This window comes from Triticum aestivum, chromosome 3A, assembly GCF_018294505.1.
Source record: "Triticum aestivum cultivar Chinese Spring chromosome 3A, IWGSC CS RefSeq v2.1, whole genome shotgun sequence".
In the NCBI taxonomy this organism is placed as follows: Eukaryota; Viridiplantae; Streptophyta; class Magnoliopsida; order Poales; family Poaceae; genus Triticum; species Triticum aestivum.
The window spans coordinates 750,086,762-750,111,066 of NC_057800.1; the positions used below are offsets into that span (position 1 = coordinate 750,086,762).

At 45.6% G+C, this 24,305-nt stretch overlaps 1 protein-coding gene across 1 annotated transcript; it reads left to right on the forward strand.

The window, feature by feature from the left end:
• Positions 1-2,701: 2,701 nt before the first annotated feature.
• Positions 2,702-12,022, forward strand: LOC123057377 (agamous-like MADS-box protein AGL23). The gene is made up of 2 exons (XM_044480384.1): positions 2,702-3,325; positions 11,801-12,022. The coding sequence occupies exons 1-2, from the start codon at positions 2,702-2,704 to the stop codon at positions 12,020-12,022; spliced, it is 846 nt and encodes a 281-aa protein (XP_044336319.1).
• The last annotated feature ends 12,283 nt before the right edge of the window (positions 12,023-24,305 follow it).

The window sequence follows — 24,305 nt, forward strand, 5'->3', positions numbered from 1 at the left end:
AAAGAAGGATAACCTCCGGCCTCTACATCAGCAGACCCAAACACATGCACCAAAGAGAATGCTTAATACATGCCTGTAGATACCCCTCAAATGAGACTGCGGTGCATCCACAACAACATATCCAATTGTTTCAATGATGTGTCATGGATCAAACACACGAGCTTGTGATACGTTCTCGCGGCGTCTTGGGTGGGTGGGTGGGTTATTTCTCTTTTCTCTCGTCAGTACCGCTGATGCCAGATATGCTTCCGCGGATCAATGGTTTTCTATACTGGCTTGCCAATATATAATCGGTCATTCTGTTAAAAGGTATAAGTCGTGCAGAACCAGACAAGGGAACCATTGTGTCAAACCGGCTACATCATGTTTAAGGGCAAGGGAATATTGCAGAAGAATTCTGATGAATATACAAGGATGAATATATTTGTTGAAAGAAAGAGATAACCATATCATGGCATTATGAAAAATGATGAACAAAATTTTTATTTATGATCGAGGATTTGATCCAAAATTAAGAAATTGTGCACCCACTATCTAACTAATGTGAGGCCGGAAACTTCCTCACTGATAATATCACTCCCATAAAAGAGCGCGTTAGAGGTGACAACATGCATATGAGGTGACAACATACAAAGAATATTGTAGCAAAAATGTTTTCGGCAATAAAAAGGCAATGAAAATAACTACAATCTATGATCTTTTTGGGAGTGAAAAATAATGTCTCATGAAATTTCAATAATAGAAAGCTAGAATTGCATCAGATCGAGTGATACTCTGACAAAGACAATCATCGTAATTAACATGAGGATATGATGATAATACAATATAAATCAATTAGACAGTTGTAATACAACCTGGGCTAATTAAGAGGTCACTTGATTCATCAATGAGTTAACAATATTTATAAGCAATTTCTTAAAAAAATGATTGATCCGAAGATAGAGAAACATATGGATGAGGGCCAATCGAAGAGGAAAAGTGGGTAAAACATATGAAAACCAATGGATTCCACATCGATCCAAAACACCAATTTTATCTAGTGGTTTTTTAATAATCCCTTCTTGAACATTGAAAAGTAGGGTTAGAGGAGAGAAGTCCTATGATAGAATTTCTTGGTGTTATTCAAAACAAATGTATAGTCATATTAGGCCTGTGGGAATTTCCAATGGAATGCAACATGATATAGTACTTTGAGAGGAAAACAAACATGATGTATAATCTCCTACTTTATTCACTTATTTCTTGCATTTTGAGAGGAAAACCCTGCTACTTGGTACTAATATCGTTTAACACATTTTTAGAAAAATGTAATTAACACTTTTTAGCATAAATGTAATTAACACTTGGCAAATGAAGCTTCATGAGCTATTACTTGGAGGGTCGTAAAGAATTAACTGTGATGGTCCAAGAGTATTGTAATTATAAAGGCTAGGACCCACAGAGATAAGCTATTAATGAACTCTCGATGCATGCTCCGCTTTCAAACACAAAACCATCCAGTGCATGCATGGACACTAATTTCTTGAATTTATTGTCAATCGGTAACATATGCATCTTCTAAGTCATCCCATAAATCTTATGTTATATATTACAATGCATCTACCTCGATCTGGATGAAACCTTTCCTCAATAATTAGGTTGTCTCCTTATCATAGTAATAATTAATCAATGGCTTCTAGTTGTGGGAATTTAGTTGATATGTAGAAAATGCCTCCGCTAGCAGGGTTGGCCACTGCGATAGATATGGTACAGATGGACATTCCTCAGCCGTTAGGGTTCAACACTGGGACGGAGATGTAGATACGGCACTTGTTTATGTCTGTACCACCGCCTCCACCGGAATTTCCCGCCGGGATGGAGTTGCTGTAGCAGGCGCTTGAGCCGAATGCCCGCTTCTTGTATTGACAAGAAGATAAGATCAACACCCAGTCTAAGTCATGCTGAACATTCTGTAAATACAAGGTGAACATAACTCATAAAGTTGTTGATTTTTTTCAAAAATGTCTTGAACAATTTAAAAAATGTGAGAGCATTTTTAAGTGTTATGAACATTAATTAAAATTACACAAAGATTTTCTTCATATGTTACAAACATTTTTATAAAATTGTGTGGGAAAACATTTTATATGTTGTGAACATTTCTCCTATAAACCTCTCTAAACTACCCAATGTTCTGGGGTGTTCGGGGCACGCATGCAATCTGGCTCACACGATATGCCTTGCTGGCCTGATTTTCCGGCGCTTTCAAAATAAAGAACCCAGGGCAGCTATTGGAGAAGCAGACGTGACGGGCATCCTCCTGCTCGGTCCGGCAGATGACGTTCTTCTTCCTCCCTCGCTCACAGCAAGGGAGGAAGAGTGTGTGTAACTACGTATCGGTGTCGGTGGGTTTATATAGCAAGCGGCCGGTGAGAATCGCTTCACTGAGCTACATACATTAAAAGTCGTGATAGGCCATGGGATTCAATTCGGTATTCGTTGAGCTGTGTACATTAAAACTCATGGGTCAAAGGATGACAACATGCACCAACTAAAAATTGCTATATCTGAACAACTAAAAAACATAAACTTAAGCATGAAAAAATTGCAAGATATGACCAACTAAAAATCATAAACCCGGGCATTAAAGAAAGCAAGACCAGAACAGCTAAAAATCATGAACTTGTGCATGAAGAACATGCCTCTGAACAACTAAAAAGTCATGAACTTAAGCACCAAAAAATTGCAAGATCTGAACAATTGCAGCACCTTAGCCACAGAGCGAGCAAGTAATGGCAGCGTCCAACGGGGGGGTGAAAGCGGCTGGAAGAAGACCGTCATCCGCCGGATCGAGCAGGACGATGCCACGCACGTCTGCTTCTCCAAGGGCTGCGTGGGGTTCTTCAGCAAGGCGAGCGATCTAGCGGTCCTGACCGGCACCCAGGTGGCCGCTCTCACCTTCTCGCCCGGTGGCAATGCCTTCTCCTTCGGCCACCCCTCTGTCGACACCGTCGTGGAACGCTTCCTGGTGGGGAAGGGTGCCGGGGCTGGCGCGAGGGAGGAGGGTGCTGCCAGTGATGATCAGAAGATGGAGAAGCGGCACCAGGAGTTTGACGAGATGCGCACGGACCTATCCGAGGTGAAGAAGCGGACCGAGCGCGAGGAGGTCACCGCGAATGAGCGTGACACAGGGGAGCCGATAGCAGCTTGGGTTGACCCGAATGTGCGCGACATGGGGGACGAGGACATGGTGGCCTTCTTCGCCGCGCTGATGCAGGTGAAGGACATCGTCTCCGAACGCGCCAACCAGGTTCTCTTGCGCGTGGACGTGAGCCGCATGAAGGAGGTGGCCCCGCCGCTGCCGCTCCAGCTCTTCGGTGGCAGTACTTTGTGTTGGGGAACATAGTAATTTCAAAAAAAATCCTACGCACAAGCAAGATCATGGTGATGCATAGCAACGAGAGGGGAGAGTGTTGTCTACGTACCCTCGTAGACCGACAGCGGAAGCGTTATAACAACACGGTTGATGTAGTCGTACATCTTCACGGCCCGACCGATCAAGCACCGAAACTATGGCACCTCCGAGTTCTAACACACGTTCAGCTCGATGATGATCCCCGAACTCCGATCCAGCAACGTGTCGGAGAAGAGTTCCGTCAGCACGACGGCGTGGTGACGATCTTGATGTTCTACCGTCGCAGGGCTTCACCTAAGCACCGCTACAATATTATCGAGGATTATGGTGGAGGGGGGCACCGCACACAGCTAAAAAAACGATCACGAGGATCAACGTGTGTGTCTAGAGGTGCCCCCTGCCCCCGTATATAAAGGAGCAAGGGAGGAGGAGGCCGGCCCTAGGAGGGGGCGCGCCAAGTGTGGAGTCCTACTAGGACTCCCTAGTCCTAGTAGGATTCCAGCTCCCATATGGAATAGGAAAAGAGGAAGGGAAAAGGAGAAGGAAGGAAGGGGGCGCCCCCCTTCCCTAGTCCAATTCGGACGAGACCAAGGGGAGGGGTGCGGCCACCCTTGAGGCCTTTTTTCTTCTTTCCCGTATGGCCCAATAAGGCCCAATACGTATTCCCGTAATTCTCCGGTACTCTGAAAAATACCCGAATTACTCGGAACCTTTCCGATGTCCGAATATACTCGTCCAATATATCGATCTTTACGTCTCGACCATTTCGAGACTCCTCGTCATGTCCCCGGTCTCATCCGGGACTCCGAACTCCTTTGGTACATCAAAACTCATAAACTCATAATATAACTGTCATCGAAACCTTAAGCGTGCGGACCCTACGGGTTCGAGAACAATGTAGACATGACCGAGACACGTCTCCAGTCAATAACCAATAGCGGAACTTGGATGCTCATATTGGCTCCCACATATTCTACGAAGATCTTTATCGGTTAGACCGCATAACAACATATGTTGTTCCCTTTGTCATCGGTATGTTACTTGCCCGAGATTCGATCGTCGGTATCTTAATACGTAGTTCAATCTCGTTACCGGCAAGTCTCTTTACTCGTTCCGTAATACATCATCTCACAATTAACTCATTAGTTGCAATGTTTGCAAGGCTTATGTGATGTGCATTACCGAGAGGGCCCCAGAGATACCTCTCCGACAATCGGAGTGACAAATCCTAATCTCGAAATACGCCAACCCAACATCTACCTTTGGAGACACCTGTAGAGCTCCTTTATAATCACTCAGTTACGTTGTGACGTTTGGTAGCACACAAAGTGTTCCTCTGGCAAATGGGAGTTGCATAATCTCATAGTCATAGGAACATGTGTAAGTCATGAAGAAAGCAATAGCAACATACTAAACGATCGGGTGCTAAGCTAATGGAATGGGTCATGTCAATCACATCATTCTTCTAATGATGTGATCCCGTTAATCAAATAACAACTCTTTTGTTCATGGTTAGGAAACATAATCATCTTCGATAAACGAGCTAGTCAAGTAGAGGCATACTAGTGACACTCTGTTTGTCTATGTATTCACACATTGTATTATGTTTCCGGTTAATACAATTCTAGCATGAATAATAAACATTTATCATGATATAAGGAAATAAATAATAACTTTATTATTGCCTCTAGGGCATATTTCCTTCAGTCTCCCACTTGCATTAGAGTCAATAATCTAGTTCACATCGCCATGTGATTCAACACTAATAGTTCACATCACCATGTGATTAACACCCATAGTTCATATCGTCATGTGACCTATACCCAAAGGGTTTACTAGAGTCAATAATCTAGTTCACATTGTTTATGTGATTAACACCCAAAGAGTACTAAGGTGTGATCATGTTTTGCTTGTGAGATAATATTAGTCAACGGGTCTGTCACATACAGATCCATAAGTATTTTGCGAATTCCATGTCTACAATGCTCTGCACGGAGCTACTCTAGCTAATTGCTCCCACTTTCAATATGTATCTAGATCGAGACTTAGAGTCATCCAGATCTGTGTCAAAACTTGCATCGACGTAACTTTTTACGATGAACCTTTTGTCACCTCCATAATTGAGAAATATTTCCTTATTCCACTAAGGATAATTATGACCGCTGTCTAGTAATCTACTCTTAGATCACTATTGTACTCCCTTGCTTAACACAGTGTAGGGTATACAATAGATCTGGTACACAGCATGGCAAACTTTATAGAACCTATGGCTGAGGCATAGGGAATGACTTTCATTCTCTTTCTATCTTCTGCTGTGGTCGGGCTTTGAGTCTTACTCAATTTCACACCTTGTAACACAGGCAAGAACTCTTTCTTTGACTATTCCATTTTTGAACTACTTCAAAATATTGTCAAGGTATGTACTCATTGAAAAAACTTATCAAGCGTCTTGATCTATCTCTATAGATCTTGATGCTTAATATGTAAGCAGCTTCACCGAGGTCTTTCTTTGAAAAAATTCTTTCAAAATACTCCTTTATGCTTTGCAGAATAATTCTACATTATTTCCGATCAACAATATGTCATTCACATATACTTATCAGAAATGTTGTAGTGCTCCCACTCACTTTCTTGTAAATACAGACTTCACCGCAAGTCAGTATAAAACTATATGCTTTGATCATACTATCAAAGCGTTTATTCCAACTCCGAGAGGCTTGCACCAGTCCATAAATGGATCGCTGGAGATTGCACACTTTGTTAGCTCCTTTTGGATCGACAAAACCTTCCGGCTGCATCATATACAACTCTTCTTCCAGAAATCCATTCAGGAATGCAGTTTTGACATCCATTTGCTCGATTTCATAAAATGCGGCAATTGCTAACATGATTCGGACAGACTTAAGCATAGATACGAGTGAGAAACTCTCATCGTAGTCAACACCTTGAACTTGTCGAAAACCTTTTTGCGACAATTCTAGCTTTGTAGATAGTAACACTACTATCAGCGTCCGTCTTCCTCTTGAAGATCCATTTAATCTCAATAGCTTGCCGATCATTGGGCAAGTCAATCAAAGTCCATACTTTGTTCTCATACATGGATCTCATCTCAGATTTCATGGCCTCAAGCCATTTCGCGGAATCTGGGCTCATCATCGCTTCCTCATAATTCGTAGGCTCGTCATGGTCAAGTAACATGACCTCCAGAACTGGATTACCGTACCACTCTGGTGCGGATCTCACTCTGGTTTACCTACGAGCTTCGGTAGTAACTTGATCTGAAGTTACATGATCATCATCATTAGCTTCCTCACTAATCGGTCTAGTAGTCACAGGAATAGATTTCTGTGATGAACTACTTTCCAATAAGGGAGCAGGTACAGTTACCTCATCAAGTTCTACTTTCCTCCCACTCACTTCTTTCGAGAGAAACTCCTTCTCTAGAAAGGATCCATTCTCAGCAAAGAATATCTTGCCTTCGGATCTGTGATAGAAGGTGTACCCAACAATTTCTTTTGGGTATCCTATGAAGACGCACTTCTCCGATTTGGGTTTGAGCTTATCAGGTTGAAACATTTTCACATAAGCATTGCAACCTCAAACTTTAAGAAACGACAACTTTGGTTTCTTGCCAAACCACAGTTTAGATTGTGTCATCTCAACGGACTTAGATGGTGACTTAGATGGTGCCCTTTTAAACGTGAATGCATCTGTCTTTAATGCATAACCCCAAAACGATATTGGTAGATCGGTAAGAGACGTCATAGATCGCATCATATCTAATAAAGTACGGTTATGACGTTCGGACACACCATTATGCTGTGGTGTTCCAGGTGGCGTGAGTAGTGAGACTATTTCACATTGTTTTTAACTAAAGGCCAAACTCGTAACTCAAATATTTTATTTCTGCTATCATATCGTAGATACTTTCATTTTTGTTACGATGATTCTTCACTTCACTCTGAATTTTTTTGAACTTTTCAAATGTTTCAGACTTGTGTTTCATCAAGTAGATATACTCATATCTGCTCAAATCATCTGTGAAGATCAGAAAATAATGATACCTGCCATGAGCCTCAATATTCATCGGACCACATACATTAGTATGTATGATTTCCAATAAATCTGTTGCACGCTCCATTGTACTGGAGGACGGAGTCTTAGTCATCTTGCCCATGAGGCATGGTTCGCAAGCATCAACTGATTCATAATCAAGTGATTCCAAAAGCCCATCAGTATGGATTTTCTTCATGCGCTTTACACCAATATGACCTAAACGGTAGTGCCACAAATAAATTGCACCATCATTATTAACTTTGCATCTTTTGATTTCAATATTATGAATATGTGTATCACTATGATCGAGATCCAACGAACCATTTTCATTGGGTGTGTAACCATATAAGGTTTTATTCATGTAAACAGAACAACAATTTATTCTCTTACTTAAATGAATAACTGTATTGCAATAAACATGATCAAATCACATTCATGCTCAGCGCAAACACCAAATAATACTTATTTAGGTTCAACACTAATCCCAAAAGTATAGGGAGTGTGCGATGATGATCATATCAATCTTGGAACCACTTCCAACACACATCGTCACTTCACCCTTAACTAGTCTCTGTTTATTCTGCAACTCCCGTTTCGAGTTACTAATCTTAGCAACTGAACTAGTATCAAATACTGAGGGGTTGTTATAAACACTAGTAAAGTAAACATCAATAACCTGTATATCAAATATACTTATGTTCACTTTGCCATCCTTCTTATCCGCCAATCACTTGGGATAGTTCCGCTTCCAGTGACTAGTCCCTTTGCAGTAAAAGCACTCAGTTTCAGGCTTAGGTCCAGACTTGGGTTTTTCACTTGAGCAGCAACTTGCTTGCTATTCTTCTTGAAGTTCCCCTTTCTTCCCTTTGCCCTTTTCTTGAAACTAGTGATCTTGTCAACCATCAACACTTGATGTTTTTCTCGATTTCTACCTTCGTCAATTTCAGCATTATGAAGAGCTTGGGAATCGTTTCCGTTATCCCTTGCATATCATAGTTCATCACGAAGTTCTACTAACTTGGTGATGGTGACTAGAGAATTCTGTCAATCACTATTTTATCTGGAAGATTAACTCCCACTTGATTCAAGCAATTGTAGTACCCAGACAATCTGAGCACATGCTCACTAGTTGAGCGATTCTCCTCCATCTTTTAGCTATAGAACTTGTTGGAGACTTCATATCTCTCAACTCGGATATTTGCTTGAAATATTAACTTCAACTCCTGGAACATCTCATATAGTCCATGACGTTCAAAACGTCTTTGAAGTCCCGATTCTAAGCAGTTAAGCATGGTGCACTAAACTATCAAGTAGTCATCATATTGAGCTAGCCAAACGTTTATAACATATACATCTGCTCCTGCAATAGGTCTGTCATCTAGCGGTGCATCAAGGACATAATTCTTCTGTGCAGCAATGAGGATAAACCTCAGATCATGGATCCAATCCGCATCATTGCCACTAACATCTTTCAACACAATTTTCTCTAGGAACATATCAAAATAAACATATGAAAGCAATAACGCGAGCTATTGATCTACAACATAGATATGCTAATACTACTAGGACTAAGTTCATGATAAATTAAAGTTCAATTAATCATATTACTTAAGAACTCCCACTTAGATAGACATCCCTCTAATCCTGTAAGTGATCACGTGATCCAAATCAACTAAACCATGTCCGATCATCACGTGAGATGGAGTAGTTTTCAATGGTGAACATCACTATGTTGATCATATCTACTATATGATTCATGTTCGACCTTTTGGTCTCCGTGTTCCGAGGCCATATCTGTATATGCTAGGCTCGTTAAGTTTAACCTGAGTATTCCGTGTGTGCAACTATTTTGCACCCGTTGTATTTGAACGTAGAGCCTATCACACCCGATCATCACGTGGTGTCTCAGCACGAAGAACTTTCGCAACGGTGCATACTCAGGGAGAACACTTCTTGATAATTATTGAGAGATCATCTTAAAATGCTACCGTCAAACTAAGCAATATAAGATGTATAAAAGATAAACATCATATGCAATCAAAATATGTGACATAACATGGCCATCATCATCTTGCGCCTTTGATCTCCATCTCCAAAGTACTGTCATGATCTCTATCGTTACCAGCATGACACCATGATCTCCATCATCTTGATCTATATCAATGTGTCGTCACGTGGTCGTCTCGCCAACAATTGCTCTTGCAACTATTGCTATCGCATAGCGATAAAGTAAAGCAATTATTGGGCGCCTGCATCTTATGCAATAGAGAGACAACCATAAGGCTTTTGCCAGTTGCCGATAACTTCAACAAAACATGATTATATCATACAAAAACTTATATCTCATCACGTCTTGACCATATCACATCATAACATGCCCTACAAAAACAAGTTAGACGTCCTCTACTTTGTTGTTGCAAGTTTTACGTGGCTACTACTGGGCTTAGTAAGAACCGTACTTACCTCCGCATCAAAACCACAACGATAGTTTGTCAAGTTGGTGCTGTTTTAACCTTCGCAAGGACCGAGCATAGCCACACTCGGTTCAACTAAAGTTGGAGAAACTGACACCCGCCAGCCACCTGTGTGCAAAGCACGTCGGTAGAACCAGTCTCGCGTAAGCGTACGCGTAATGTCGGTCCGGGCCGCTTCATCCAACAATACCGCTGAACCAAAGTATGACATGCTGGTAAGCAGTATGACTTATATCGCCCACAACTCACTTGTGTTCTACTCGTGCACAACATCAACGCATAAAACCTAGGCTCGGATGCCACTGTTGGGGAACGTAGTAATTTCAAAAAAATTCCTACGCACACGCAAGATCATCGTGATGCATAGCAATGAGAGGGGAGAGTGTTGTCTACGTACCCTCGTAGACCGACAGCGGAAGCGTTATAACAACGCTGTTGATGTAGTCGTACGTCTTCACGGCCCGACCGATCAAGCACCAAAACTACGGCACCTCCGAGTTCTAGCACACGTTCAGCTCAATGATGATCCCCGGACTCCGATCCAGCAAAGTGTCGGGGAAGAGTTCCGTCAGCACGACGGCGTGGTGACGATCTTGATATTCTACCATCGCAGGGCTTCGCCTAAGCACCGCTACAATATTATCGAGGATTATGCTGGAGGGGGGCACCGCACATGGCTAAGAAAACGATCACGAGGATCAACTTGTGTGTCTAGAGGTGCCCCCCTGCCCCGGTATATAAAGGAGCAAGGGAGGAGGAGGCCGGCCCTAGGAGGGGGCGCGCCAAGTGTGGAGTCCTACTAGGACTCCCTAGTCCTAGTAGGATTCCACCTCCCATATGGAATAGGAAAAGAGGAAGGGAAAAGGAGAAGGAAGGAAGGTGGCGCCCCCCTTCCCTAGTCCAATTCGGACCAGACCAAGGGGAGGGGTGCGGCCACCCTTGAGGCCCTTTTTCTTCTTTCCCGTACGGACCAATAAGGCCCAATATGTATTCCCGTAACTCTCCGGTACTCCGAAAAATACCCGAACCACTCGACCATTTCGAGACTCCTCGTCATGTCTCCGATCTCATTCGGGACGCCGAACTCCTTCGGTACATCAAAACTCATAAACTCATAATATAACTGTCATCGAAACCTTAAGCGTGCGGACCCTACGGGTTCGAGAACAATGTAGACATGACCGAGACAGGTCTCCAGTCAATAACCAATAGCGGAACTTGGATGCTCATATTGGCTCCCACATATTCTACGAACATCTTTATCGGTCAGACCGCATAACAACATACGTTGTTCCCTTTGTCATCGGTATGTTACTTGCCCGAGATTCGATCGTCGGTATCTTAATACCTAGTTCAATCTCGTTACCGGCAAGTCTTTGGTAGCACACCTGTAGAGCTCCTTTATAATCACCCAGTTACATTATGACGTTTGGTAGCACACAAAGTGTTCCTCCGGCAAACGGGAGTTGCATAATCTCATAGTCATAGGAACATGTATAAGTCATTAAGAAAGCAATAGCAACATACTAAATGATCGGGTGCTAAGCTAATGGAATGGGTCATGTCAATCACATCATTCTTCTAATGATGTGATCCCGTTAATCAAAAAACAACTCTTTTGTTCATGGTTAGGAAACATAACTATCTTCGATTAACGAGCTAGTCAAGTAGAGGCATACTAGTGACACTCTGTTTGTCTATGTATTCACACATGTATTATGTTTCCGGTTAATACAATTCTAGCATGAATAATAAACATTAATCATGATATAAGGAAATAAATAATAACATTATAATTGCCTCTAGGGCATATTTCCTTCACTTTGGATCTCGGTAGTAGCAGGAGCATCAGATGCTGATGGCGATAAATATGTAGCAGCAGATGTTGATGGAGCTGCCTCTGGCACAGGCAGTCACCGCCGGGATGGATATGCAGGAGATGCCTCCACCGCTGGTGTTCGCCGCGGGGATGGATATGGAGGAGATGCAGATGGTGATTCCTCATCTGCTAGGGTTTGGCGATGAGATGGGGATGCCTCTGTCACCTGAGATCCCTGCTGGGCTGGAGACGAACACCGACTTCCCGTTCCCGTATTGAGAAGATGAGCTCCAAACCCCTCTCGCTCCGTTCAAGTGAAAGCATTAAACAATGGACGATAGTTCGTAAATCTGTTGTCATCTAGTTACATTGGATGCAATTTCGTCAAATTTTATGTCATTTCTTTATTATCAATAATTAATGGCTAAATATGTATTGTCTTGTCGCTGGCTGTTGGCATTTAATGAAATACAGACATCTTCTCAAATGTACTACACATGTTCGCTGGCTACAGGATTTTGAGTCAGCAATGTACTAGTGTTGAGTTCTTTTCTCAATGGACACACACGTTCAATACTAGGGATGACTTAACATGGTAACAAGCGGACATACAATTCTCTTCAATGAAACGAAGAATCATTTTATCCATCATAATACGGACTTGACAAAGCTCGAATATATATTAGAACGGGATATAGTAGATCCAAACACTTTTAAAAAAAGGAGGATAACCTCGGCCTCATCAGTAGACCCAAACACATGCACCAAAGAGAATGCTTAATACATGCATGTAGATACCCCTCAAATTAGACTGCGGTGCATCCACAACAACATATCCAATTGTTTCGATGATATGCCAAGGATCAAACGCACGAGCTTGTGATACGTTCTCGCGGCGTCTTGGGTGGGTGGGTGGGTTATTTCTCTTTTCTCTCGTCAGTACCATTGATGCCAGATATGCTTCCGTGGATTACTGGTTTTCTATACTGGCTTATCCATATATAATCGGTCATTGTGTTAAAAGGTATAAGTCGTGCAGAACCAGACAAGGGCACCATTGTGTCAAACAGGCTACATCATGTTTAAGTGCAAGGGAATATTGCAGAAGAATTCTGATGAATATACAAGGATGAATATATTTGTTCAAAGAAAGAGATAAACATATCATGGCATTATGAAAAATAATGAACAAAACTTTTATTTATGATCAAGGATTTGATCCAGAATGAAGAAATTGTACACCCACTATCTAACTAATGTGAGCCCGGAAACTTCCTCACTGTTGGGGATATAACTATTAGGTCTGACCCGCCCAGGAGGGGCCGGGTTATACCTAAGGCGATTCATGAAGCCCAAGACAGCTCGGGAAGATGGCGGTTTAGTTCAGGGCCCAAGACCCAAAGGTGACTCAAGGCCCGTAGAGATAAACCACCGTATGTACATAACTTGCATTGTAAGGTAGGAATAGTTAGAGACCGAGTAGGTCAATGTTTTTGAGCCGGCCAGAGGAAGCCTCTGTATATAAAGGGACAACCCGGGCGGCGGTTCAGGGCAAGAAAGATCAGGTCAAGCGGATTCGGTCCCTAGTAATCGAAACATAAGCAATACCACCTCAAACTGGATTAGGCTTTTACCTTCACCGTAAGGAGCCGAACCAGTATAACCCTCGTGTTCTTTGTCCCGTTTTAACCACTTTAAGCTTCCTAGTTGCGATGTCTCCACGATTAAGTCCTTCCACTAGGACATCTGCCATGACAATTCCATGATAGTTGGCGCCCACTGTGGGGCATGCAAACGGTGGATTTGAGTGCGAGACCCACCCGGACTCAGCTCGCCATGAAGCGTGCCTTCGTGGGATGCATCCATGGAGGAGAATTTTCTGAAGGGTCTGTGTTTGGCGGTGAGACGACCGTCTAATCTAATGGTGAGTCATCCACAGGTGAGACAGATTCATTGTATCAATTGCAAGATGGTGGGCTCGGGGGCTGTTCCGATGGCAGCAGTATTCCGGACCCCTTTGAGTCGCCAAGCAGGGCAATGATCTTCATTACTGGCACGCAACCGGTCAAAACTCTACGGCTGCGGCAGCGATAACTTCCGGGTCAGCGGCGGCCGGGGCAGGAGGCCCTGCGCGCCCGCGGGCTCAAGTACTGATGGACCTCATGGATAGGATGACAGCCCTAATAACTGTCGTGGTTAACCTGGCGGATCAGGCGCAACATGATGCAGGAGTGGCATGGTTACGTGAGGAGGTAGCAAAAGCCAAGGAAAACCTAGCAGCGGAGGACATCGGGATGGCCGCAGAGCGGGAGGCTTTGGATGCTCGGGCTCAGCAGATTCAATCAAGGGCTTTCCAGCTTATGATGGATTTGAATGCATCAAATGAGGTCATGAGGAGAAGGCACCAGAAAACTCACGTCTGCCTCTGACTTATGATCCTAGAAACCTCATCTGCACACCCGGTGTAGGCCACAGCAACCCGCCGGAGGTAAACCGGGTTGCAACACCCGGGGCAGGAACGCTGGTTCGACCACGAGTGGTGGAATCTCCTCGTATGAATACTACTTCACCTCATTGTGTACCAACACCACCAGGTCATTATTCCAACCCTTTGGAAAACATGATCGCTGCGGCAGCATGATTGGCGGCTCTCCCGGCGGAGGGCCACTCTACGACGGCAATTGAAACACGAAGGGTCAGAGAACTTCTTCAGACGGCTCTGGCGCAGCAGGAGGCATATTCTTATAGTCGAGATAGGATTCATTCGACTCCTCGCCCAAGCTGGAGCCCGAGTTATAGCAGGCATATAGATTCAACAGCTGTTTCAAGCAACGCCCGACGCCATGACCAGCCGTGCGGGCATGTCCTGGCGCGTGATGGAGCTCCTAACCTGGTTGACCAGGACAGGATTCGCCAAGAGGTTGAGCGAGCGGCTCAACAGGCAGCTGAGTAGGCGGCTCAGCAGGCAGCTTACCAGTCTTTTCCGGTCTATCCGACGACTTCTCTTGAAGCAGGCATGACCACGACGACTGGAGGTGTCCCTTGCTTGGTGCTGGCGCTGCGTAATGAACGTTTGCCTAAGGATTTCAAGGGCCTCGAAAGGTGCCTAATTACACAGACGATTTACAGCCCGGGGAGTGGATTGAAAGTTATGAGATGGACATGGAACTGCTGGAGGTCAGTGATGCTACAATGGCCAAGTACTTCACCATGATGTTGGACGGGACGACCCGCACTTGGTTAAAGGGGCTGCCGCCTAATTCCATTGGTTCATGAGCAGAGTTAAAGCCCCGGTTTATTCAGAACTTCAAAGACACATGCAAGCATCCCATGACAATTGTGGATTTGACTAATTGCAAGCAAGAGAAAGGTGAGTCCACGACCCATTGGGTGCGCCGGTTCAAAGCCATAATACATTCATCTGATAAGATGGATGCCGACTCTATAGTCTTAATGTTGGAGAAAAAATGCCACTTTACGCCTCTGAAACAGAAGCTGTGGCGGCTCAAGCGTGATTGTAATGACATGGGCCAGCTAATGGCGGCTCTAGTCAAGTACGCCGACTCTGATAGTAGCAAGGATCCTGAGTCTAACTATGAGAAGACAGGAAAGGGAAAGAAGAACGGCAATGCCAAGGGTCATCAGCATAACCCAGCGAATCAAGGAGGCAATAATAAGCGTAAGGCTGACAGTAGCTCGGAGTTTGTGACTAACACCAATGCATAGGGAAACAACCAACGACGCAAGGGGAGGCTTTCAAGAATTCTAACATGTTCAACAGCAATCATGGGCCGGGCGGCGGCTCAGGTGGCGGCGGTTTTCATTGCTCGGGCGGCGGTTCAAATTCCAACTTTCAAGGCTCTCACGGAAATCAAGGTGTCTATAGTCAGCAATCTGTCCAGGGAGGTCAGCAGCAGTAGTCTGGATATCAGAGCAATCCAAAGTAGTTGAATAGTGGACAGTATCATGTGTTCACCACCAATTTGTGCAGACGGGACCAGAAGCTTCATAAGAGGGCTGTAAATGTTGTTGATCCGGCCGTCCCTCATTATTTGAGATGGTCTGAGCAACATATTATGTGGAGTAGGGAAGATCATCCTCCCCGGGTTGACAATACGGGTCACCTGGCCTTAGTGGTGGCACCTCAGGTTGGTGGATATAAATTCACTAAGGTACTCATGGACGGAGACAGTAGCATCAACATCCTCTATTATGAGACTTTCCGTCGCATGGGTTTGACTGACAGAAGTCTTAAAACGTCCAATACTGTTTTGCATGGAGTGGTGCCTGCTACCTCTTGAGCACTGCATTGGATTTTCCCGAAGAGGAGAGGATGATGCAGCAAAGTAGCATAAGTATTTCCCTCAGTTTTTGAGAACCAAGGTATCAATCCAGTAGGAGGCTACGCATGAGTCCCTCGTACCTACATAAAAACAGTAGCTCAACACAACCAACGCACTTAGGGGTTGTCAATCCCTTCACGGTCACTTATGAAAGTGAGATCTGATAGAGATGATAAATAATATTTTGGTATTTTTGGTATAGAGATGCAAAGTAAAAAGTAAAAGCAAAGTAAGAGCAAAGCAATAATAAAGTGATGGAGATTGATATGATGAGAAATAGACCCGGGGGCCATAGGTTTCACTAGTGGCTTCTCTCAAGAGCATAAGTATTCTACGGTGGGTGAACAAATTACTGTTGAGCAATTGAAAGAATTGAGCATAGTTATGAGAATACCTAGGTATGATCATGTATATAGGCATCACGTCCGAGACAAGTAGACCGACTCCTGCCTGCATCTACTACTATTACTCCACTCATCGACCGCTATCCAGCATGCATCTAGAGTATTAAGTTAAAAACAGAGTAACGCCTTAAGCAAGATGACATGATGTAGAGGGATAGCTTCATGCAATATGATAAAAAACCCATCTTGTTATCCTCGATGGCAACAATACAATGCGTGCCTTGCTGCCCCTTCTGTCACTAGGAAAGGACACCGCAAGATCGAACCCAAAGCTAAGCACTTCTCCCATGGCAAGAACAACCAATCTAGTAGGCCAAACCAAACTGATAATTCGAAGAGACTTGCAAAGATAACCAATCATACATAAAAGAATTCAGAGAAGATTCAAATATTATTCATAGATAGACTTGATCATAAACCCACAATTCATCGGTCTCAACAAACACGCCGCAAAAAGAAGATTACATCGAATAGATCTCCACAAGAGAGGGGGAGAACATTGTATTGAGATCCAAAAAGAGAGAAGAAGCCATCTAGCTACTTACTATGGACCCGTAGGTATGAAGTAAACTACTCACACTTCATCGGAGGGGCTTGGATGATGATTTAGAAGTCCTCCGTGATCGATGACCCCTCCGGCGTAGCTTCGAAACAGGCCCCAAGATGGGATCTCGTGGATACAGAAAGTTGTGGTGGTGGAATTAGGTTTTTGGCTCCGTCCCTGATCGTTTAGGGATACGTGGATATATATGGGAGGAAGAAGTACGTCGGTGGAGCTTCGAGGGGCCCACGAGGCAGGGGGCGCACCCTAGGGGGGCGCCCTCCACCCTCGTGACCGCCTCATGGCTTTCTTGACGGAGGGTCCAAGTCTCCTGGATCTTAACTGATGAGAAAATCACGTTTCCGAAGGTTTCATTCCGTTTGGACTCCGTTTAATATTTTGTTTCTCCGAAACACTGAAATAGGCAAAAAAACAGCAATTTTGGGCTGGGCCTCCGGTTAATAGGTTAGTCCCAAAAATAATATAAAAGTGGAAAATAAAGCCCAATATAGTCCAAAACAGTAGATAATATAGCATGGAGCAATCAAAAATTACAGATACGTTGGAGACGTATCAAGCATCCCCAAGCTTAATTCCCGCTCGTCCTCGAGTAGGTAAATGATAAAAATAGAATTTGTGATGCGGAGTGCTACTTGGCATAATTTTAATGTAATTCTTCTTAATTGTGGTATGAATATTCAGATCCGAAAGATTCAAGACAAAAGTTCATATTGACATAAAAATGATAATACTTCAAGCATACTAACTAAGCAATTATGTCTTCTCAAAATAACATGGCCAAAGAAAGTTCATCCCTACAAAATCATATAGTTTAGTCATGTTTCATTTTCGTCACACAAGAATGCTCTCATCATGCACAACCCCGATGACAAGCCAAGCAATTGTTTCATACTTTAGAAATCTCAAACCTATAAACTTTCACGCAATATATGAGCGTGAGCCATGGACATAGCACTATGGGTGGAACAAAATATAATGAGGGGGGTTATGTGGAGAAGACAAAAAAGAAGATAGTCTCACATCAATGAGGCTAATCAATGGGCTATGGAGATGCCCACCGATTGATGTTAATGCAAGGAGTAGGGATTGCCATGCAACGGATGCACTAGAGCTATAAATGTATGAAACCTCAACAAAAGAAACTAAGTGGGTGTCCATCCAACTTGCCTGCTCATGAAGACCTAGGGAACTTGAGGAGGCCCATTGTTGAAATATACAAGCCATGTTCTATAATGAAAAATTCCCACTAGTATATGAAAGTGATAACATGAGAGACTCTCTACTATGAAGATCATGGTGCTACTTTGAAGCACAAGTGTGGTAAAAGGATAGTAACATTGTCCGTTCTCTCTTTTTCTTTCATTTATTTTGGGGGCCTTCTCTTTTTTATGGTCTTTCTCTTTTTTTGGCCTTTTCTTTTTATGGCCTTTTTTCTCACTTGGGACAATGCGCTAATAATGATGAGCATCACACTTATATTTATTTACAACTCAATGATTACAACTCGATACTAGAACAAAGATGACTCTATATGAATACCTCCAGCGGTGTACCGGGATATGCCATGATCCAAGAGTGACATGTAAGAAAGAATTATGAGCGGTGGCTTTGCCACAAATACTATGTCAACTACATGATCATGCTAAGCAATATGACAATGATGAATGTGTCATGATGAACGGAATGATGGAAAGTTGCATGGAAATATATCTCGGAATGGCTATGGAAATGCCATAATAGGTAGGTATGGTGGCTGTTTTGAGGAAGATATAATGAGGTTTATGTGTGAAAGAGCATATCATATCACGGGGTTTGGATGCACCGGCAAAGTTTGCGCCAACTCTCAATGTGAGAAAGGGCAATGCACGGTACCGAAGAGGCTAGCAAGGATGGAAGGGTCAGAGTGCGTATAATCCATGGACTCAACACTAGTCATAAAGAACTCACATACTTATTGCAAAAATCTACAAGTCATCAAAAACCTCGGCACTAAGCACATGCTCCTAGGGGGATATATTGGTAGGAAAAGACTATTGCTCGTCCCCGACCGCCACTCATAAGGAAGACAATCAAATAACACCTCATATTTCAAATTTGTTGCATAACGTTTACCATACGTGCATGCCACCGGACATGCAAACTTCAACAGAAGTATTTCTCAATTTCACAACTACTCAACTAGCATGACTTTGATATTATTGCCTCCATATCTCAAAACAATCATCAAGCATCAAACTTTTCTTAGTATTCAACACACTCATAAGAAAGTTTTATTATTAATCTTGCATAGCAAGCATATTATGATTTTAAGCAAATTATCACACTATTAAGATTCTCAAAATAATCTAAGTGAAGCATGAGAGATCAATAGTTTCTATAAAACAAATCCACCACCGTGCTCTAAAAGATATAAGTGAAGTACTAGAGCAAAACTATAAAGCTCAAAAGATATAAGTGAAGCACATAGAGTATTCTATCAAATTCCAAATCATGTATGGCTCTCTCAAAAGGTGTGTACAGCAAGGATGATTGTGGTAGACTAACAAGCAAAGACTCAAATCATAAAAGATCATGCTTATTTTTCTAAACTGAAACATGAACTAAAACACATTATTCCTGAAAAAAATCATAATTTTGGAAAATGGTCATGACTTTTATAAAAAAAATTAAAAAAATACCATGAATATTTTATTAATGTGTAAATTAAACTTGCCGACAACCCTGCTCCCACCACTAATTGCAATCTCGCTGCAGGCATGGAGTTGCATGTCGAGCGCGGACTTCCAACTAGGACAAAAAGCGGTCGGACCTAGTTGTGTGTCGTGGGTGGACTTGCAGCTCAGACAAAAATGGGTCGGGCCCCATTTACAGCTAACCTTTCCATTAATAATATGATAGATACTATGATAATGGAGAACTCAAGGAGATGGGTCTTACATCGACCTGGCTTGATTTATTTAGAATAATACTATAAATGTGGCAAGAAACTATTAGATTTCATGCGAAGTTAGACTTTGATTATGTGCGCATTTGTCTTTCTCTCCTCGGTAGGGAAAGCTAGCATGCCCCTGCATAACGACAACGAACTCCTGCAGCGGCGCCATCTCCATGAGCATATGCATCACCATCACTGCGGGGAATTCACGCGGCGGCGGCGGCGTGGCCATTAGCCCCTATTGTATGTTCACCTTGGTGGCCAAACCGGGAGGAGGAGGCATCACCGTAAGCATCTGGTGCATGTCCACTCCTGGGGGCTAAGCCCGGCATTTGAGGCATCAAACTCAAAGGTGGTGGCACCGAAGAGATGGAGCGGTGGCCGCGGAGGCGGGGGCACCAGGAGCTTAAGGAAGATATCGATGTGGTAGGCCTCCACGAGAACCTGGTTGACACGTCCGGAGACAGCAGCCAATACATGCATGACTGCAGCGACGAAGGCCGCCATGTCCTCATAACCCATGTCGTGCATATCAGGGCCGAGCCACGCGGCAATCTGGTCCCCCGTGGCGCGCTCCTTGGTCAGGGTCTCGTGCGCGCGCTTCTTCTACTTCTTCCTCTCTGCCAGCTCTGTGCGCATCTCGCCATGCTGCCGGTGCAGCATCTGCAACACGTTGTTGGCGGCGGAGACTTGAAGCTCTGCACCGTCCCCCGCATGACGTGGTTGTCGACGGCGTCAAAGGATGAATGGCCATAGGAGAAGGCCTTGCAGCGAGGCGAGAAGATGACAGCGCCCACTTGGGCACCGGAAAGCTGTTGGCCCGAACTAGCGAGTAGCTAGTTGTCTGAGGATCAACCAAGTCTAAACTACAGCTAGTGTAAACTAGCAGAGCACACGGTGCTGGTCCCACACACACTAGTAGTGAAGCTGGTACACTCACGAGTAGAGGAGGAAACTAAAGTGGCTTGTTGCCTGGTATTTGATCGGAATGGAATGCTTACAACCGGCGGGGGTGAAGCTCCTTTTATAGCTAAGTGAACCGACCTAGTACTGGGATATTTTTGTAGCTGTGACGTGAGCACATATGTCACAGCCTACTACCTACACTAGTAAGCTAGCTATTATCTTGCTAAGTAACAGCTGCTGCTGCTGCCGACATGCAACTATGCATGCATCTTGTAAATGCTGCTGACCAAGGTTGACTCAACATTCTCTCCCTCAACCTTGTCGAAGGAGCTTGGTGTCGATGATCCCGATCTTGTCGCGCAGATCCTGGAACCGGACGCGGCCAAGTGCCTTCGTCAGGATGTCCGCCTTCTGCTCACCAGTTCGGATGAACTCCACGATCACCGAGCCTTTCTCGATGCAGTCACGTATGAAGTGATAGCGGAGATCGATGTGTTTGCTGCGGTCGTGAAGCACTAGATTCTTGCAGAGCGAAATCGCCGACTTGTTGTCGACGAAGATGAGCGCAGGGGCGGTGTCCTGATTCAGCATCTCGCTAAGAAGGCGAGCAAGCCAAATGCCTTGACAGGCCGTTGTAGCTGCCACGATGTACTCCGCCTCACACGAAGATACGGCGACAACCTTGTGCCTCACCGATTGCCAGCTGACGGGACTATTCCCGAGAAGGAATAGTATGCCCGAGGTGCTCTTTCGAGAATCCACATCACCAGCATGGTCGGAGTTGCTGTATCCGACCAAGCTCTCGTCGTCGCCACGACGATACACGCATCCATGCGTGAGCGTACCCGCGATGTACCAGAGCAGGTGCTTGACGGCAGCGAGGTGATAGCTTGCCAAGGCTTCTGTGAACCTACTCACGTATCCGACAACGAACATGATGTACGGTCGGGTGTCCACGAGATACCTGAGGCTCCCAATGATGTTGCGGTAGAGCGTAGCATCCACCGCCTTCACGGAGCTATCCTTGCTGAGTTTCAGTGGTGCCTCCATTGGAGCATGCACAGCATAGCAGTCCTTCATGCTTGCTCGCTCGAGCATCTTGGTGGCGTAGGCCGTCTGCGTGATCGTGATGCAACAACCCTCCTGGTTCACCTCCAGCCCGAGGTAGGATCGGAGCAGCCCAAGGTCACTCATACTGAAGAGACGATGCATCTCTCCCTTGAAGCGTTGAACCTCTTCAGGCTCTGCCCCGACGATGACCAAGTCGTCGACGTAGATGCCGATGATGAGAAGCGTGTTCGCGGTGCCACGCGAGTAGACGCCGTACTCAGAAGCTCTGTGTGAGAACCCAAGAGATGCGAGACTTGCATCGAGCTTCGCTTTCCACGCCCTTGGGGCTTGCCGGAGTCCATACAGAGCCTTGTGTAGTCGATACACGCCCTGCTCGTGGCCCTTGGCAATGAACCCGAGTGGCTGGGAGACATACACATCCTCATTAAGGTCGCCGTTGAGAAACGCCGACTTGACATCCATGTGGTGTACCTCCCACCCGCGGTGAGCAGCCACGGCAAGGATGAGCCGCACGGACTCCAGCCTTGCCACCGGAGTGAAGACTTCCTGAAAGTCCACTCCCTCACGCTGCACATAGCCCTTTGCGCCGAGGCACGCCTTGTGCTTGACAATGGCACCGTGCTCGTCCTTCGTCAGCTTGAACACCCACTTGATCCCGATGGCTTGGTGCCCAGCAGGCAGTGTGGTGAGTGTCCAAGTGGTGTTGTCATTGATCGACGCCATCTCGTCCAGCATCGCGTGGCGCCAGCAATCCTCTTGCTCGGCCTCCGTGAATGTGGTCGGCTCCTCGCTGGCCATCAGATGCAGGACCTCATCGTCATCAACGTCCTCATCCTCGGGGTGTTGCGGTGTTGCCGCAGCCTCGCCAAGGAGATCCCCCATGCGCCGAAACCTGTGGGGTGCGCCAACGCTGTCTTTGGTGTCGAACAGCTCTGACCTCGCCGTTGGCGGGGTTGCGAACTGCCTCCCGGGACCCACCTTGCTTGACATCGGGGTGTCCGGGGACACCGTACCCGGGGACGGTGTTCTTGGGGTTGTGGTTCCTGGATCCACACCTCCCGGGCTTCCCGGGGTGTCACTTCCCGGGGTCCTAGAGTACATCGGGTACTCCATGGTGAAGGAGCTGCTTGCCGGGGCCTCCCCCGACGCCTCCCAAGTCCATCGCGTGTCTTCGTCGAAGATGGCGTCGCGCGAGACATGCACACGCTTTGAGATGGGTTCGTACATCTTGTATGCCTTAGAGCCCGTCTCGTAGCCCATAAACACCATTGGGGTGCTCCTATCGTCGAGCTTCTTCAGCTGTGGGCGCACCGTCTTGACATGCCCGATGCAGCCAAAGGTGCGGAGGAAGCGTACATCGGGCTTCCTCCCGTACCACGCCTCATAAGGTGTCTTGTCATTGACGCTCCTTGTGAAGGAGCGGTTGAGGATGAAGACAGTCGTGAGCGCGGCCTTCCCCCAATATGTGCTCGGCACCTGCTTTGCCTTAAGCAAGCAGCGTGCCATCCCGAGCATAGTTTGGTTCCTCCGCTCGACGATGCCGTTCTGCTACAATGAGTAAGGGGCTGTGAGGTGACGTTGCACCCCTTTATCGGCGCAGTGCTTGTAGAATGTGGCCGACGTGAACTCGCTGCCACGGTCCGTGCGTAGCACACGCAGCTTGTGGCCACACTCGACCTTTGTTGTCGCTTCCTGCTTGACAATGGCTTGCTCCGCCTCGTCCTTGGAGGCGAGGAGAAGCACCCACATGAACCTGCTATAATCGTCCACTAGCGGCAGGATGTAGCGACGCCCTCCTAGCGTTGTCGGGGTGATTGGGCCGCAGAGGTCCCCGTTAACCAGCTCCAGGGGTTTCTGCGCCCGATAGTGTGCCTTCTCGGGAAAGGGCAGGCGCCGCTACTTCCCGGCAAGACATGCATCGCACAGCTCATCGGCGTGCTCGATGTGAGGTAGCCCACGAACGAGGTTGCTTCGCGCCATCTTTCGTAACCCATCGAAGTGCTGGTGCCATAGCCGGGCATGCCAATGCCACGCGTCGGAGACATGGCCGACAGCAAGGCACACAGGATGCACGGGTCGAAAGACGAGCTTGTATAGGTGGTTTGGCGAGCGGGTTACCTCAATGAGTAGCCTCTTCTGCTGGTCGCGCATGGTGAGAACACCGCGGCGGATGCCGATGTCGAACCAGCCCTCGTCGAGTTGTCCGACACTCACGACGCTGCACTTGAGCGCCAGGATGAAGTAGATGTCCGTAAACGCCATGTGATCACCCCATTTCCCGGCGAAGACAACGGTCCCGTGCCCGTGAATCTCCACCAAGGATCCGTCTGCGAACCGCACC

Coding starts and splice junctions, on each gene's coding strand:
- LOC123057377 (XM_044480384.1), top strand. CDS start 2,702: ATGAACTTAAGCACCAAAAAATTGCAAGATCTGAACAATTGCAGCACC. Junction 3,326..11,800: donor ACGTGAGCCGCATGAAGGAG/GTGGCCCCGCCG, acceptor ATAAATATGTAG/CAGCAGATGTTGATGGAGCT.